The 16,990-nt window shown below is 32.9% G+C and overlaps 1 protein-coding gene across 1 annotated transcript in view; it reads left to right on the forward strand.

Moving 5' to 3' along the window:
- Positions 1–16,990, forward strand: part of LOC129227657 (protein PRQFV-amide-like) — an 86,549-nt gene that overhangs the window by 64,057 nt on the left and 5,502 nt on the right. Inside the window, exon 3 of the mRNA XM_054862248.1 lies at positions 11,850–12,624. Coding sequence (XP_054718223.1) covers positions 11,850–12,580 — 731 coding nt within the window. The 3' untranslated portion in view covers positions 12,581–12,624. The remainder of the gene's footprint in view (positions 1–11,849; positions 12,625–16,990) is intronic.

The raw sequence follows: 16,990 nt of genomic DNA on the forward strand, positions 1-16,990 counted from the left end.
ATTTGGTTTAATGACATTTTTGCGAATCTTTTTTTTTGCAAATTAAGAGAACATTTAGAAACCCACAATTCAGAATTTCTATTCGATAAAAATTATCATATGCTTGTAGTTTTAATAATTATCTTGCACGTGACATCAATTTTAATACATAAATAATACATAATTTCTAATCATAACCAGTACACTTTCTTCATCAAAACTATTCAAAATTATTTTCAAACTCCATTGAGGACAAGAAATAAGTAGTAAATACTTATCCGTAGAAAAGTAAAATAAAATATTATGCCGATAAATCGACGTTTATATTTCGATTCTCAAAATTATCGCTTTAAAATTGAAATAAGGCTCATGCAAATATGTTCCCTTTTTTGAAAAAAAAAAAAAAAAAAACAATAGTTAATTTGGCAAATTTTTCAACATTTAGACTACTCTTCTTCTCTAATTAGTTAGTACATACAAGCCGGCATTTGAGACAGCGAGAAGCAAAGGGATGTAAGTAGAAATTTTTAGGTTTTATGTGAAAGGTGTTTTAAAATATGGTCTTAGCTAGACTTCCATTTAATTTTTTTTTTAAAAAGTCATGCTAAATAACAGCACCTATTAGGGTTACTAGTACTATCTCTTACCCCAAAACAAAAGAGAGGTGCACCTAACATGTGTATTGGATATCTTCAAATTTTGATTTTGGCTCTTACATCCCTTTGATTCTCACTGCCTCATTTGTATCCCAAATTAGTTTCTAAATTTGAGACCTTTTGTACTAAATATTGAAACTGATGATTTTATGATTTTATTTAATGTAGAATCCACGTCAATTCAGCCAGGGCGTTGCCTTGATAGTCTTTCTTGAATGTAATGTATGTTAAAACGCATGAAAATGTAAGATTGGGGTATATTTTGATTTTGCCAAAAAAGAAAATTCCTAGGCCAAGATTAGGGTTTCCAATCCCAAAATCCCGATCCTGAACTCCTCGGGATCCCGCACGATATTTTGTGGGATTAATCTCGTGGAGTTTAAAGCAAAATCCTGCCAAATTTACAATCCCGGACAGATTTTCCATGCAAACGATTTTCAATTTTTGCCGCTCAGCAAACGAATATTTTCAAAAGCATCATCGGAAGTTTGAACCACCCCTTCGTATTTGTGCAAAAAGAGCGAAAAATACGTCGTGTCTCATATCATGAACGGCGGATTTACCATTTAAGTATTTTTCTGAGACTGAATTGATAATCTCATTTGGAGGTTTTTGTTTTCATACGTTAACAATGCAGAAATTGCGTAAAAAATATAAACATTTTCAAAAACCACCACTAAAATTTTAACCCAGAAAACTGCTCTTTAGAAAAAAATGAGAAAGTGCATTACACTTTGCAAAAGTCGCTGGAGTAGCCTGAATACGATGTTGGAACGCTTCAGTAAGCTTATGGAACACACTCACAACCTTTAACAACTAAAAGTGCACAATATTTTTCTCCGAAGAAGCTATACTATGAAAAACCTAACATTATTTATGCTCCCCAACGATAGCCTGCTGACGTCTTTGTCACAGTGAAGCTCATTTTATAAATGTGAATGGTATTTTAAAAATTATGCTGGATTAATTAGCTGACTACTGAGCAATATTCTGCAAGACTCTAAAAGAGACGACCGAAACTTGAATGAAACACAATATGACTTATGGTACGTTAAGTGGCTGAAGTTTATGAATGTCGCTTTTGAGTGAAAGGTAAATTAGCGAAATTATCCAAAAACTGTTACTGATATTGCAACTTGGTGTAACCAATCAGCGTTATCTCCCTGATGTAATAAATCTAATGCACTGATACAATAAACAGTGTTTATCCAGTAACAAGGAGGGGTCTTCTCAATGCAAGTTTAATTGGATACATCAATACGCAAATCAAAGAGACATAGTTTATGTTAGAAATTTGCAGTTATTGAGAAAACCCTAAGCATGACTAGCATAAGAAAAGAAAAATCTATTTCAGAACGTCGTGAAACTTATGGGGATCTTTTACTGAATGTCCACAGTTATTTAAACTCTGTAAAAACAACTGCAATGGAGCCAAAGTTTGCGTTTTCATCAAGTGCATTATTTTTGCTCAAAAACCTCTTTTCATCCCATACGAAGAGAAGGACACCCTTTAGCGGATCAAACGTTAGTTGATAATTGGTATGTGACTTGCAGTTCTCTGCAAATGGTGTATAAAATTCGAGAAAACTACTAATTTAAGTAACAAAAGAATGCTTTTCTAAAAAGCACAACTTTTCCACTTGAAACTAAAACTTAACTTTTAAAATAATAAAGTCGATCTCACGTTATTGGCTCGTTCGAGTCCCGAAATCCCGCGGGACTGAATTTGGTGCGGGATTGGAAACACTAGCTAAGATACAGGACGCCAAAGATGGCGGCCCGGTATCATTTCTCACTTGCAGATATCGACAAAATCCTTAAAGTTCTTTATCTCAGGAACCATACAATATTTTTTGTTTATAAATCCATGGCTTGCACATTCTTAAGTCACGGCCCATTTTTCAGGGACTGCTCAAACAACAACCTGTACAACATTAACCTGTAGTTAATTAATCGTGAATTCTTCAGGAAGCAAACTTTTTTCACGTATTCACGTATAGTGGTGGGAAAAGCTCTATACTAAATTTTAGCCACTAGCTACAGATTCTTTAAAAAAAATTTTAAAAAAAAACATTGATCGTCAAAACAAACCATTTTTTAAAAAAGTCAGGCATTATTGATTCTGTCACTTTTTTGAAAGTATTCGATTTGGAAGAAAAGATAAAAAAAAGAAAAAATATTTATACAAAATTAAACTCTTATTAGAGACTCAATAGAAGAGCTCAAACAGTGCCCATGCCACATGTAAATTCACTTCGAGGTTGAACAAAGATATCCCGCAAGCGCGCTGAACGAGACGGATAACAGCAAGGACAAGATAACAAGTTCGTTGTCTTAGGGATTATTAGATAAGAGTTTAAACAAGTAAAAAAACACAACGTAATCATTTTGGCGTCTGTGATTTGATTCTTCGGTAGAAATTTTCAATGAAATGCTCGCCTGTTGGCCACTGGCCACCGCTACAATAGTCCATACAAAATGGGGCGTGTATTATTAAATATTGGTAATTAATTGCATTGTACACATTGAAATCTCTAAACAATGTTCAATAAAAATTATCTTCGTTCATAGAATCATCGGTATCAATAATTAGTACAAAAGCATTCAAATGTGGTCATTAATTTGGCACGGGGGAGTATCTAAAAGCAAAGTATTTATTGAAAAGTAATCTATTGGTATGTCTGCAATAGATACGTTCCTTACAAAATTCATCAGAAATATTTATTTCGTGAGTGATTGTTTTATTGATGTTTTCATATAATATTGAGCTACCAAATTTATTTCAATTTATAGATTATATTCCTGATGTAGTAATCAATTCTTCAATCAATATTACGCTTTATAATAATTGCTCTGAGTGGGAGAAATATGTCAAAATTATCAAACTTATCTCCACTGTTTGCTCAGAGAGCTATTTGTGCTGAAAACACGTAAGAAACTATCGACACTTTTTAAATAACTTATGCATTTCAAAGCTTGCAATCTAAAATTCAAATTAAACAAATATTTTGATTTATTTCTATTCAATATTATCTCTAACACGCAATCCAAAGGGGCGGCGAGGCTCTTCGCTCATTGGAATTCATTCAAAACTTAATAAGAAATATCAAAGTTTTTCGCAAAAATCTTCGCTTTGATCCTACACTGAACGCGTATAATGAGCACGCAAATTTTACTTTTCCATTTTAATGAAGCAAACATGCTTTTTTTTCTTTCAAAAATAAATAATTTATGTGATTGAAAAGAAACAGCTATGAAGATTAATGTTCTGTTTTCCTTTGCAAAGTTTTGAATTAGAATGATTGTAATAATTTTACGCGACTGTCAAAAGAAAACAGAAACTAAAGGTGTTCATACCTTTGCAAATGATAAAAATGGCTACTGCGTTTAAAAGCATGCAAATGAAACACGGCATTATTTTTCGCACGAACGCTTCAGCATTCACAATTAAATAAAATTTCTATGATTTTAAATAGAGATTTAAAAAATCAAGATGTTCTAAAACGTATTACTGTTTTGATAATTATGATCGTTTTGGGAAACTTCTGTCTGAAATTTAAAACGAAAAACGCACAAACCAATTCAGAATTTTTGATAAATTGGTTTGCCAAACAATGAAATTCAAATAGAAATGTTTTTAAAGTCATGTAATTGCTTTTATTATTTTACGAAAGATATAAATCAAAATTCTTTTTTATTAATTTGTGCTAGGTTTTTTTTCCTATTTTCCTATTTATTATCTTTCAAGTGTATACTCGAATTATTTTCTTAACTAAACAGTATGCCACAGTGAAAAAGTTATTTAAAGTTAATAAGCAAGGTCTCTAAACATGAGATGATATGGATAGCTAGAAATTAACTTTTCATAATATTTTACACTTGTATTTTGACTGGTATACGTAGGACTTTAATTATGACTTTTCCTGATAATTTTGCAGATTAATGGAAATAGAACAAACTTAAAATAATGTTTTAGCTCCTAGAACTTACTTAAAAGCCATGTTTTAGCTGTTGGAACTAACATAAAACAATTTTTAAGTTTATGAAAAGACCTATTTTCGACCTCCCTCCCCCCTAGTCTTCTTTTCTCCGATTTAGCATTGTTTAAAACGTTACAAATGTCACAATTGTTTTTTCTAGTAAACTAATCATTATAATCTTTTTTTGTGTGTGGATTTGAATTTTGTTTAAAACTTATAGCTTATATTTTTAGTTATTAAGTTGAATTTGATTTTTTATTACAGCCACTTTCTTTCTGATATTTAAATAAAAATTGCAACTTACGTTACGCTTCTCATTAACTCTTTGTAGGTATAATTTTAGATTCTTTTTTGAAGAAGTTTACGGACTCCATATTTAAAAATCAAAATTAAAAAAAAAATTCAGAGATTCACATAAACTGCAAAAAAAAAAAATGTACCCTTACTCCATAAACTCCGTGGCAGCTTAGCTGCCTCCTCTGCTCTGGGGTATCTTAACTGATATAAATTGTGTAAAGTTACACAACGCTTGTGGAAAGGTTACACCATAGAAATGCAACTATAATGCAACGCCTCACTCATTTCTGCGTAAGGTTACAGAGTTTTCTGTATGCTTAGAGATAAATTGCTTGAAAGGTTACACATTAGCAAAAATTAAGCTTTCATTTGACTTTCTTGAACGAGTACTCATTTTTAATTGTGGGTAGACTAATGCTTCAAGTTCGATCCAATTCGATGGTTTGAATTATCCAGATATGTATTAAACTAGTGGTACCCGCACGGCTTTGCCCGTAGTTGGAAATTAAAAGGTCATTCGGTTCGTCTGTATATTTACAAATAATGGATGACTAATTTCTCGCCAATTGGCTATGCTCATTTGCTCTCCCATTCCACGTCATGATAATTCCCTAATTTACTCGTCCATCTTATGATAATTTCTCTCCGGAAAATGTTCGTAAAATTGAAATAGAAAAAGAATGAAATCGAATTTTTGAAAAATCGCTTCAAGGTCGCATACCCCCGTGCTACAAACTGACTTTGTGCCAAATTTCACGAAAATAGGCTGAACGGTCGAGGCGCTATGCGCGTCACAGAGATCCAGACATCCTACGGACAGACTTTGAGCTTTATTATTAGTAAAGATAATCAAGTCATAGTTTCTTTCTTCACGTTTCAAATTGAAAGTACAAAAATAAATTAGGTGGTTACAATGCTTGAATTTTCGTAATAACTATAAAAAAATCATTTACAGCTCTTGCTTTTAAATATACATTTATTCAATACTAGTGACATCATCAAAAAAAACATCTTAACTACCGCACGGCTTTGTCCGTAGTAGAAAATTAAAAGGTCATTTGTTTCGCCTGTATATTTACAAGTAATGGATGATGAATTTCTCGACAATTTGCCATGTTAAATGGCTCGCCCATGTTACGGTTCCACGTTATGATAATTTCGTAATCTACTATTCCACGTTGTGATAATTTGCTCGGAAAATTTTTCTTAAAATTGGAATAGAAAAGAACAAAATAGAATTTTTGAAAAATCGCTTCGAAGTGCACACTTTCATGCCAACTATTAACTTTGTGCCAAATGTCATGAAAATCGGCCGAACGGTCTAGGAGCTATGCGCGTCACAGACATCCAGACAGACAGAGATCCAGACATTCAGCTTTATTATTAGTAAAGATTTATAGTGTTCATGCTTTTTCACAATCAATACACACTAATTAATCATTAATTAAAACATTCAAACAAGACATTTCTGTTGCACAAAGAGAGGAAATAACTTGAGTGGTATCCGAACCTGTAATACGCAATTCTCACAGACGGATTGCAGAGTAATAGCTTTTACCGCTCGTCTACGAAAAGCCAGTTTTCGTTTCGCTAATAAGCGTTCACTTGCTCTGAATCAATTATGATCTTTACGCATGCGTTTTGATTTCTACTGAAGCCATAGTGCAAGGTTCCTTCAACAATTTGAGTTTTTGAAAAAAACTGATACTACACACATCAAAATTCGTGTAACGTTGCACCCATTAATACTGGTAACCTTACATATTTTTAATCGTGTGTAATTATGAAACTATTAATACAATTTTTTAAATAATATTTAAGCATTAATTATATCATTAGGCACTTCATTAAGCCCCCCCCCCATTATTTCTTCTAATATAATATTCTCTTTCATGGAGCCATTCTAATCCAATGGAGCTGGAAGAAAGTCGATTTGTATTCAAAAAAAAATTTAACTCAGTCTGATTTTGTTGAAATCTTTCGCACCAACGATTAAAAAAATATCAATTTGCATTTAAACAAAAGAAGCAGAGCATTCATCAAAAAGTCAATTACTACATTTCTGACTCGTAAATAGCACAAGATAAAACATTTTTGTTCCATCTTTTGTCTCGGCTTACTTTTCCAGACTTCTGTAAACGAAACGGCTATCATCTGAGGGAAATTAAGTATTTTTGCATTACGATTTCGTCTGAATTACCCCATGAGATAAGCAGTGCGGATTTCTCTTAACTATCATTTGTTAATGTACGGAAGTAAAAAGCGATAAAGCTTGAAAAATTTTCACAGAATCTCTCCTTTCTAATTAATTGAATATTATTAATTTTCGAAAACGATTTCTTCAGTTTACTAAAACTTTTTCTCTTGAAATTTATGATTGTTTCTGCAGATGAGTTGAGTGCAATGCATACAACGGAAGTTTGTTGTGTGACAGTAATAATTATGAGCGATTATAATGAGGTTACTTTTCGCACAATATAGTTTAAAAAAGCGGGAGAGCAACACGAATTGGTGCAAACAAGAAACGTTAAAAATGGCAGAATGGCTTTTGAAACGATCTGTCTCTTCGTTTGTTTAAAAAAATAATAACTTCGACTTCAAGCAAAACATTTTTTTTCTAATTCTGTTTGAGTTTCACTGCTGCATAAGGGCTTGATCAGATTATTTTAAATATTAGCTTTTGAATTTAACAGCTTTGAAACATTTGCCATCGTTTTGCTATTTTTCTTCGCTTATGGAAAATACACTCATATTTGAAAATTGCAACACCAAGAAGAAATTATGCAAATGACTTGAAATTAACAGGAAACGTATAGCAGGATAAGATATGCAAAATATTAGAATTACAGAGACGTCGAGCATGCGTGGACCGAAAAACGCCCTATAAACTGCGGCGTAGACGCTGTACATCAATGGCTGTACTGGTTTTTAGTCATCAGTGTAGGATCTTCTGCCGATGGTAAATGTACTCAATATGCCTCGTGCAAAACGCAGAGCGTCATACGAACGAGTAACGGAGTTCGAATGGAGTTCATGATCGGCATGCGTGAAGGTGATTTTAGGTACAGCGAGATCATTGCCTGCACGGGGAGTAATGCCTCAACTGTGATGTGTATTTGTGAAAGATGGACAGAGGAGGATGCAATTCGCCGAAGGGCTCGCACCAGACCACACAACTGAACGACGAAAGATGGATTATCGACATCTCATTCGCTTAGCTGTGATGAATCGTATAGTGTCCTCTAATACGCTATCGCGGCGTTGGAGTATGGTTACAGGTGTCACATTTGCTGCATCCACGGTTCGTCGACGTCTGTTGCGCAAGGGCGTGCATACAAGGATTTCCTTATAAAGGATTTTCTTCATTCTCAACCATCGTTGTGTCCGGCTTCAATGAACCCACCAACGTGCCCAATGGCTTGCGGACTAGCAGCAGATCGTCTTCTCGGATGAGTCCAGACTTAATCTGCGCTATAACGATGGTCGTGTACGCGTCAGACATACATGGAAACGTCACATCTCAAAGTCTGTAATCCGACGTTATACCAACATAACGCCAGGCGTCATGGTCTGAAACGCTATTGAATATCAACGGCAGTCCCATCTACTCTGAATTACGTGTACCCTCAATAGCGAGTGCGTCTTCAGGGACGCTGTGACGCCGAAGGTAGTACCCTTACTTCAGAACATTCATGGTGCAATGTCTCAGCCGGACAATTCACGTCCACATGTTGCACGTAACGTACAAGTGTTCTTCTGCGCACGACAGGTTACGCTACAATCTTAGCCTGCCCGTTCTCCGGATAAGACGCTCATCGAGCATGTCTGGGATTGTGTTCGTCAGAGACTCGTCCATGTGTCTCGTTCTGCAGCGGGTACGGATGAACTTTGGATTTAGATTGAAGCTATATAGGATGCTTTTCCCAATCGTATTTTCCAGCACCCCTATGATTCGACGCCAAAGCGTGTACAGGCTCTCACACTTTCGCGAGGTAGCTGCATTCGATATTAATTTACGCCTGTTATTTTCCTTTCACTGATGTGTAATTTTGATCGTTTATTTGTAGCACTATGAGTACTCCTCGTATGTGCAATAAATTTTATTCCTTTCCAATGAGTCCTTCATGTAGTTGCAATTTTCACAAATATGAGTGTAATATATATATATATATAGAAAAATCTGCAACCTATTTTCTTTCATCTGTACGTCAAAGCTGATTTCAAGAAGCTGTTTATAAGTATAAAATTTGTTTAAAATGCTTTCAAGTATTTCTCTTTAAAATTTCAAGGAAATCTCGATTGATTTTCTCATTACAAATTTGGCGCATAATATTTGTAAGAAAGTATAAAATATTTCTAAAATATTTGTCGTATAAACACTTTATCCAACTCAGTAAACACAGGAAACAAACATTAGTGAATCTTTATAAATGGAAGATATTTTATCTTTTTGAACAAAAGTAATATATGAACGAGATATAGATACTTTTTATGGAATAAGTTTCAAAATATGTATTTAAGTTTATGAAAAAAATGCACGGAAATCAAATGGAACTTAGTAAACAGTCAAGTTAATTTGATATCATGCATGCATTTAGCAAATATCAAGCACATTTTGCGAATAACCAGTAAGAAAACATTTGAGTTAGTTTTATGATACACAAACTATTCCCTTTAGAATATGAAACTGTTTAAAATGTATTATCTGAAGTGTGATACAGCTAAAATGCAATATATTTAAATTTCCACTGTCGGAATACAAGCATTATGAGAGACTAAATATTTAAATCTTTTAGCTTTGTTACTTTCAAAAAATGTCAACAATTTTTGTAATCTCTCTATACTTACATCCATAAAAAGCTTAAGCTCTCTTTAAAAAATATATTTCTTTAATTTCTTTATGTTAGGAATTTTAAACTAAGTAGAACAAAAAATATTGGAGAGTAACGTTTTTGAAAATCCCATACGGTAAGGAGAGAAAAGAAAGAAATTGCAGATTTTTTTTAGAGAGAAAGTGAAAGAGAGAGAGAGAGATGGGAAAAAAAACTTCACGAGATTCTAATGCAAAATATTCCAAAATTTTCTTGCAATTCTTTCTGGAATAGAATAACACGACGACTTCTCAAATCTAGCAGTGTTTCTACCAGATGCCTAATGTAGTTAACATGCAAATCAGAAAACCCAGTATTGGTAAAGACCTTTCTACACATCAAAGACATTTTAGCCCCGAGGATTTCGTGCTTTTTTGATAACTTGAGTAAAAAAAAAATAAGTAGAAACGTAAACAATGTGTTTTTATACATTGCTATATTTTTTTCCTTGAGAAAACATAGAGTATTACGCTTTTGATTTATGGCAAATTGATGCCATTCCTTGCAGATTTCGCATGAATATTTTAAGAAATCAGGGGGGAGGGAATGAGCAAAAACTTTCAAACCCTGAGAAAACAGAATATTTAAACTCAAAACTTGCACTTTTTATGCTTAGATTTTATCATATTTGGAGAATTTAAAACTTCTCAAATGTTTTTCAATTTTTTATTTGTAAGTATATTTACCTGTTGAGCCGACACGAACACTTATTATACTGAACTCTAGTTTACTGTACCAAACATACTTGTTGATGGCTTCACAGGTTTTGGGTATCCTTATTTTAAAACGAAGCAATGGTATCATGATAGTCTTTGAGCACCTTTGTAGTAGATGCCCCTCGCGATTGAGATATTTGCGACATGGTAAATCCAGAACTAAGCATATCAGATCCCTCCAGCGGAAAACAAACAAGTAAAAATCCAAATTTTTAAACGTTAATGGTCGATACACTTGAAAGTCACGAGAAATTTTACTGTTTTTGACATGTTACCTAAAAAGTAGAGGATTCGCACATGGATGTTAACTACACAATTTCATAATAATAAATATATTTCTGAATTAGTTTAAACGTGAGTGCCAAATAATAAGCAGTAAAAAAACTAAGAGTTAAATACATGAATAATAGTTTGCTGTCCTTAATGTCCTAATGTAATGTTCCCTATTGTAACAGTAGGACCGTTTCTTTTTCACTCGGGTTTTATTTCTGGAGTTAGTGAATTAAAAGTATAGTTTAGGATCGAATGCAAGAGAACAGTATCTAAACAATTTAGTTTTGCTCTACCAGAAACTTTTCATTTCGAAATGTTAATGAAAACATAATGGTTTGTTGTCAAAATCTCGCAGAACAAAATAACCTAACCCATAAAATAATATACAAAGTCAATTAAAAACTTGAATGCCGGAGAAACGTAACGATGATTTTTTACCAATGAAATACATAGAAAACCTAAGTCGGGCGATGTCTTAAAACGCACAAAAAGTGCAGTTTCATTGAGGGATTTCGATGTTGATTTTTGATGTGTCTTTGTTTCTTACTATGAAGGTTTTTGTAACTTATCAATTTTTTAGTAATACCGTTTTTTAAACAAAATCAGAGACTTCGATATGTCCAAGAAACTTAAAGAATTAGAAGAGTGAAGTTGGTGCTTGTAGCTTAAGGAATTGGATAAGTGAACTTAGAATTTGATATCTTCAGTCACCAGTTGGATGCGACAGAAAATTTTCAGTGCTTCCTCAGATGAAATGCTTAAATTAAAAAAAAACTAAACGATTTAATTGTGTTGGTTTAAGTAATTTTATCAAATTACAAATTGCAAAGTTAACACTGCTTGTATTTTGTTTTGTTTTGTTTTGCTTACATTGAATGGCAGTTTCGGAATGTTAAACTGACCATAACATTTTCTTCTTCTTTTTATTACAACCATTGTTAAATACTTTATTCAGCACGAGTTATTGACTAATATATCAAAGGTTTAATCCTGAATATCCTTTGTTCATTTCTGAAAAAAAAAAATCTATTTGTTGAAATGTATCCAAACATTACTCTTTACTTGCTTTTGTTTCAGGTTTTCTTCTAGGTGTATCCCGTGATTCCCCCTCCACCCTCTCTGAGAACACATTACGTCACATTATGCAACTAGTGTCTTTAGGAACAGGTTTAAGGGTTCCACCACCTTTAAGTCTTCGCTTGCGAGAAAATTCCCTAAAAAGAGCCCGAATCGCTACTCCACGAGCTCGAAAAACAGAGTTCGTAATAGGTTCAGAATTTTTGGGGAAGAGATCGTCAGCGACAGGAAAAGTCAAAAGGATGGGTTCAGAATTTCTAGGGAAAAGATTCATAGATTCCGAAGAAGACAAGAGGATGGGGTCAGAGTTCTTGGGCAAAAGAATGGGGTCTGAGTTTCCAGGAAAGAGGATGGGTTCTGAATTTTTGGGTAAAAGAATGGGCTCTGAGTTCCTTGGTAAAAGAATGGGTTCTGAGTTCTTGGGGAAAAGATTTGATCCAGAACAAGATGAAGATAAAAGAATGGGATCTGAATTCTTAGGTAAAAGAATGGGATCTGAGTTCTTAGGAAAGCGAATGGGTTCCGAGTTTCTGGGTAAAAGGATGGGTTCGGAGTTTCTGGGAAAAAGAAATGATGAAGATGATGATTATTACCCAAAACGAATGGGTTCCGAGTTTCTGGGAAAGAGGGCGGAGGAGGAAGAAGATGTGGATTCACAAAGAATAGCATCCTCAATGCATGATGGAATTGAGGAAGACAAACGGATGGGTTCTGAATTTCTAGGAAGATAGCAGACGCGTCTACACATCCTATAGTCGCTTCAGCGGAACTTAGGGTGAGGGTAAATTTTCTACAAAACCACTTGTGCATTGTGGTGACTTTCAGGCATCTTGGAATCAAATGCATTACCACAGAAAACACAAATGTGGCAGCATCTTGTTGAAGTATACATTTAAATGCATTTTGGGAATATACTTGTTTATTGTCGTTCATAAGCTTGCAACTTTATTTAAATATATATATATACAAGGTGCCCGGGAAAGTCCCTTCCTTCCTTCTTAACTTTAGAACTGCTGCTGCTATATATTTATGAAATTGCTGTCTAGCTATAGTAAAGTGGTTATGTTCAACTGAATAAAACAACCTACGATATCACCTGGTAAAAAATTTGCGGAGTTAAATTTGTTTTCGAAAACAGATTGAGATAGAGAAAAAAAGTGACTTACGATGTTGTCATAGATTAAGTTCATAGTCATCATAGATTAAGTTCAAAAAGACAGCTTGTGAACATCATTGCTTAGAATAGAATGCTAAAATGATCATTTGTTTTTCCTTGTTTTCCTACACTGTTACGTAAGAAAATCATCTATGACAGCAAAAAAAAAAAAAAAAACAAGTTGTAACAATATGCTTTTATTTGACATTTCTGTGATACTTTTTACCCAGAAGATAATTATTTATCCATCGTTCAGATTTTGTGACGTCGCAGAAACATGAATCTGGGATTTTTTCTTGAAATCACGGAAAACCAAATTCACGTTTTAGCCGTTCTATTCTATGCATTAACTTCAACAATTGTATTTTTGTACTCAATTGATGGTGTCCTACAACTTTTTTAATAACCTTTTCCTTCGTATCTCGAACCGTTTTTGAGTGGTTCAGGTGGCACCATAAGTGGTTATATTTAGTAGCGCAACACCACTTTTACGCCTGAACACCACTTTTACGAGGATAGAAGCAGCCGTTCAGATGTTAAAAAGGTGGGAAGGGATTTTAGTGGGCACCCTCTATGTTCATAAGCATCGTGTCAAATTACATGTTCGTACGTTTGCATTTTGGAAATAAGGTAAAAATGTTGCTGAAAAATGGCATATTGCGTTCAAAACTCGCCCTTTTTCGGTGCATCGTTTGAGAATATCCAAACAAGGAAGCATCTTGATGATTCATTTATATATTTGCATTTTGAAAACATAAGTGTTAATCGTTGTCATTGAGTCACTTGTATATTTTTCCTCACATTACGATTCTTTTTACAGCTTCCGAGGTGTAATTATGAAAGCATTTTGAATTGGTGTATATTTAAATGTTTGCATTTTGATAAAACTGAAATAATATTTGCCTGATGTGTTACATTTATCGTTGTTTAAATGTATTTATGTGCATGATTGATGAAATGTGTTGACCGAAAAGCAGAAAAAAAAGTTTTCTGTTTCAATTTCTGTTTTGAATGTGTTTGCAATTGACTGAGACTTAAATTTTAAGTGCAATGTATCGTGAGATGATAAAACTGGCAATGAATGAGTTTTTGAATTTGAAAATTTTGGTAGTTTAAAGGTTAAGGGTCTGATTAAATTTCATAAGTTACGTTTCTATGTTAGCCCAATTATATTGCTGATGTATCAAGGAGACTAAAAGAATTTTCAATGTAAAAAAATAGACGAAATAAAGTTGACATGGCAGTAACCAAAAACTACCTTTTTTTTTTTTGCTTGAATGGTGAAGTTGAGTCTTTGTGAAGTAGAGTGTGAATCTGAATCTTCTTTCTTGCTCTAAAACTGTGTTATCATTTTTTTAATAGTTTTCATAGTGATGTAAGATAAAATTTAAATTATGAACTGTATTGAAACTTCTTAGTTTCATTTATTCAAATACAGTTTTGAATGACTTTCGAAAAATTGTATTGAAAAGTGCAAAAGCATTTCTTTTGTGAGGCATTTCAATCTAAAGTTTATACCCTATGCCTATACTGAAACCATAACTTCAGTGCGACAGACTGAAATGATAGTACTACCGTTTACTTTCTTTTTTTTTTTGGACTACACTTTGAAATTAGTAGTTTTTGTTAAATATATAGCTAGTTTTTTGTTTTTTAATTAAGAATCAGCAACACTATTCTTGTTTTTATACTTAAAATTTATAGACCACAAATTTCACAACAGGTTTATTTCCATATGAAAATAGAACGTTATTCTAGTGTTAATTCAAAACTAGTAAATATGTTTAAAAAAAGTCTAAAAATTATAAGCAACAAGATCAACAAGAAGTAAGTATTAATCTGTACATTACGGAAGAATGTTGTACGAAATGATGATTCGTATTAGTTCTATCTTAAGTACTTTTAGTTGAAAGGTTAATTTTACATCAAAGGTCATATAAGTGCATACGACTTTTCTTGATGATTGCAAATTCTTTTTAAAAAATATTTCGAATAAAAGATATCTAATCTTGCAATATTTTGCCTCTTTTCGTCTTTATTTACATTTGTACTGTACGAGGTAACCTACAGTTTCTCAAAGTGTTTGCAAATTTAACAGAATTATCAAATTTTATGTACAATTAAATTGCTTTTTACCGTTATTAAATGTTTTACACAGAACACTATTTGCTGTAAAATAATAATTGGTTTTGAGATGACAAAAACAATTATTATTTTGCAATCACATTACTTTTAACGGTAAATGTCACCTTAATTTCCGTGCTTTAAAAAGGTAGCCAAAATATTGAACGGTTTCCTTGCAACGCTAACAACTATACTTTCGTAAAGTAAATAAAAAACTTGAAGTGCAAAATGCGCTTATGCTTTATTTGCAACACAGATCCTAAATTACCTAACGCAAAGACTAACTACAGGATTTTTATGCAAGTGAATGTGATGATCAGAAAAGTCGTATTGCACTGAAAACATGTCACGTAGTTAAGTTTTTTTTTTTTTTTTTTTTTTTTTTTCGCATTTCTAGTTGTTAACCTAAACGTTACCATGTGCATGCCTATGTATGCATAGCAAGGGTATTGCGACCAATTATTATTTTAGATCAAATAAAACGGTAAAATGAGCTTTGCATGATGAATACAAATAAAACTAATCCTAACTGTTACTTAGAGATAGCAAATCCAAGCAAATGAAATGTTTACCTACAACATAATATAAGCAAATAAATGATCTCGTTTTAAAATTATAAATTCTAGTTTAAAGTTTTCAAATTTTAAAAGCATATTAAAATTTAAATAAATATAAACGCATTAAACTCAATTTTAAGTTTTGAAAATTGATATTACTAAAATGCATAATTTACGCATAAAATAACTTCTAAATCAGTAAATGCAATTCTTAAAACCATGGAAAATTTGCTATTTTATAAACATTATTTCTTCAATGTAATAGGTTTAAGAAGCTACTTTTATGTGTCAGTTGAACAAACTAAATCCTGAATCATAGAATAAGTAGCAAAACGTCCGCCATTTTGGGGAGAAATGCTGTTTTTTTTTCCAATATCTACCGTAATGAAGTAGTGTGTTTTGATTTGGGATAACATGGAAGAAAGTAGAATCCACAATTCCGAAGCAAAATACGCTACTTCACTATAGCAGACATTGGAAGAAAGCATCGTTTAGTCCTAAGATGACGGACGCGTCGCTACTTATTCCACAATTCAGGGCTTAAGAATAATCTAGTGACTTAATTTAGAAATTGGATTCCTTCAATGAAAAGACATAAAAGAAATAATATGTTTTAATTTATTTGGAGGGACGAAAACAGAAATACAAAAAATAAAAAAGGTATTACTCGATAAAATCTAGCATTTTTTCCACTCTGACCTTCAGTAGAAGCTACATGACATAAAATAATTATGCCCCGTATTACAGCATTGCATGATTTCGTAGAATAGTGTATAGTCATTTTGTATGTTTTTATTAGTGTTCGTTTTGTGCATGGAGCAGTGTTTTATATGAGCCCATATTTTTTTTTCTTTGTTTGCTTTAATCAGTAAACTCCTGAACTAATATCACATCAGGATGGCTTAGTATGTCCTTCTGTATTCCACAGAACACTCCTTATTATCGCTGTAACATCCTTGCAACTTGAACCTTGCAACTTATCACCAGAAATTAGTACTTGCAAAATAGTTCTACTATTGGCAAAGCTTTTCTCTGATACATGCTCATTGATTGTGATTCAAAAACGAAACTAAATTTCGATTGAGACAGTTGTGCCTAAATTGAACTGCAACAAATTATTTTGGACATTTTCGAAATAAAAACTTTCGCTTATAATAAGAATTTACCCGCTGTTAAAACATTTCGATACTTTATCAGTACACAATTTACTCATTGCTTGGGAAACGTATTTTTTTCATTGAATTAATAAGTAGAGTTTTTTTGACAGAAAAAAAGTAAATGCTTCATCTGAAACAAAGTCAATT

Source organism: Uloborus diversus, chromosome 8 (assembly GCF_026930045.1).
Source record: "Uloborus diversus isolate 005 chromosome 8, Udiv.v.3.1, whole genome shotgun sequence".
Lineage (NCBI taxonomy): Eukaryota > Metazoa > Arthropoda > Arachnida > Araneae > Uloboridae > Uloborus > Uloborus diversus.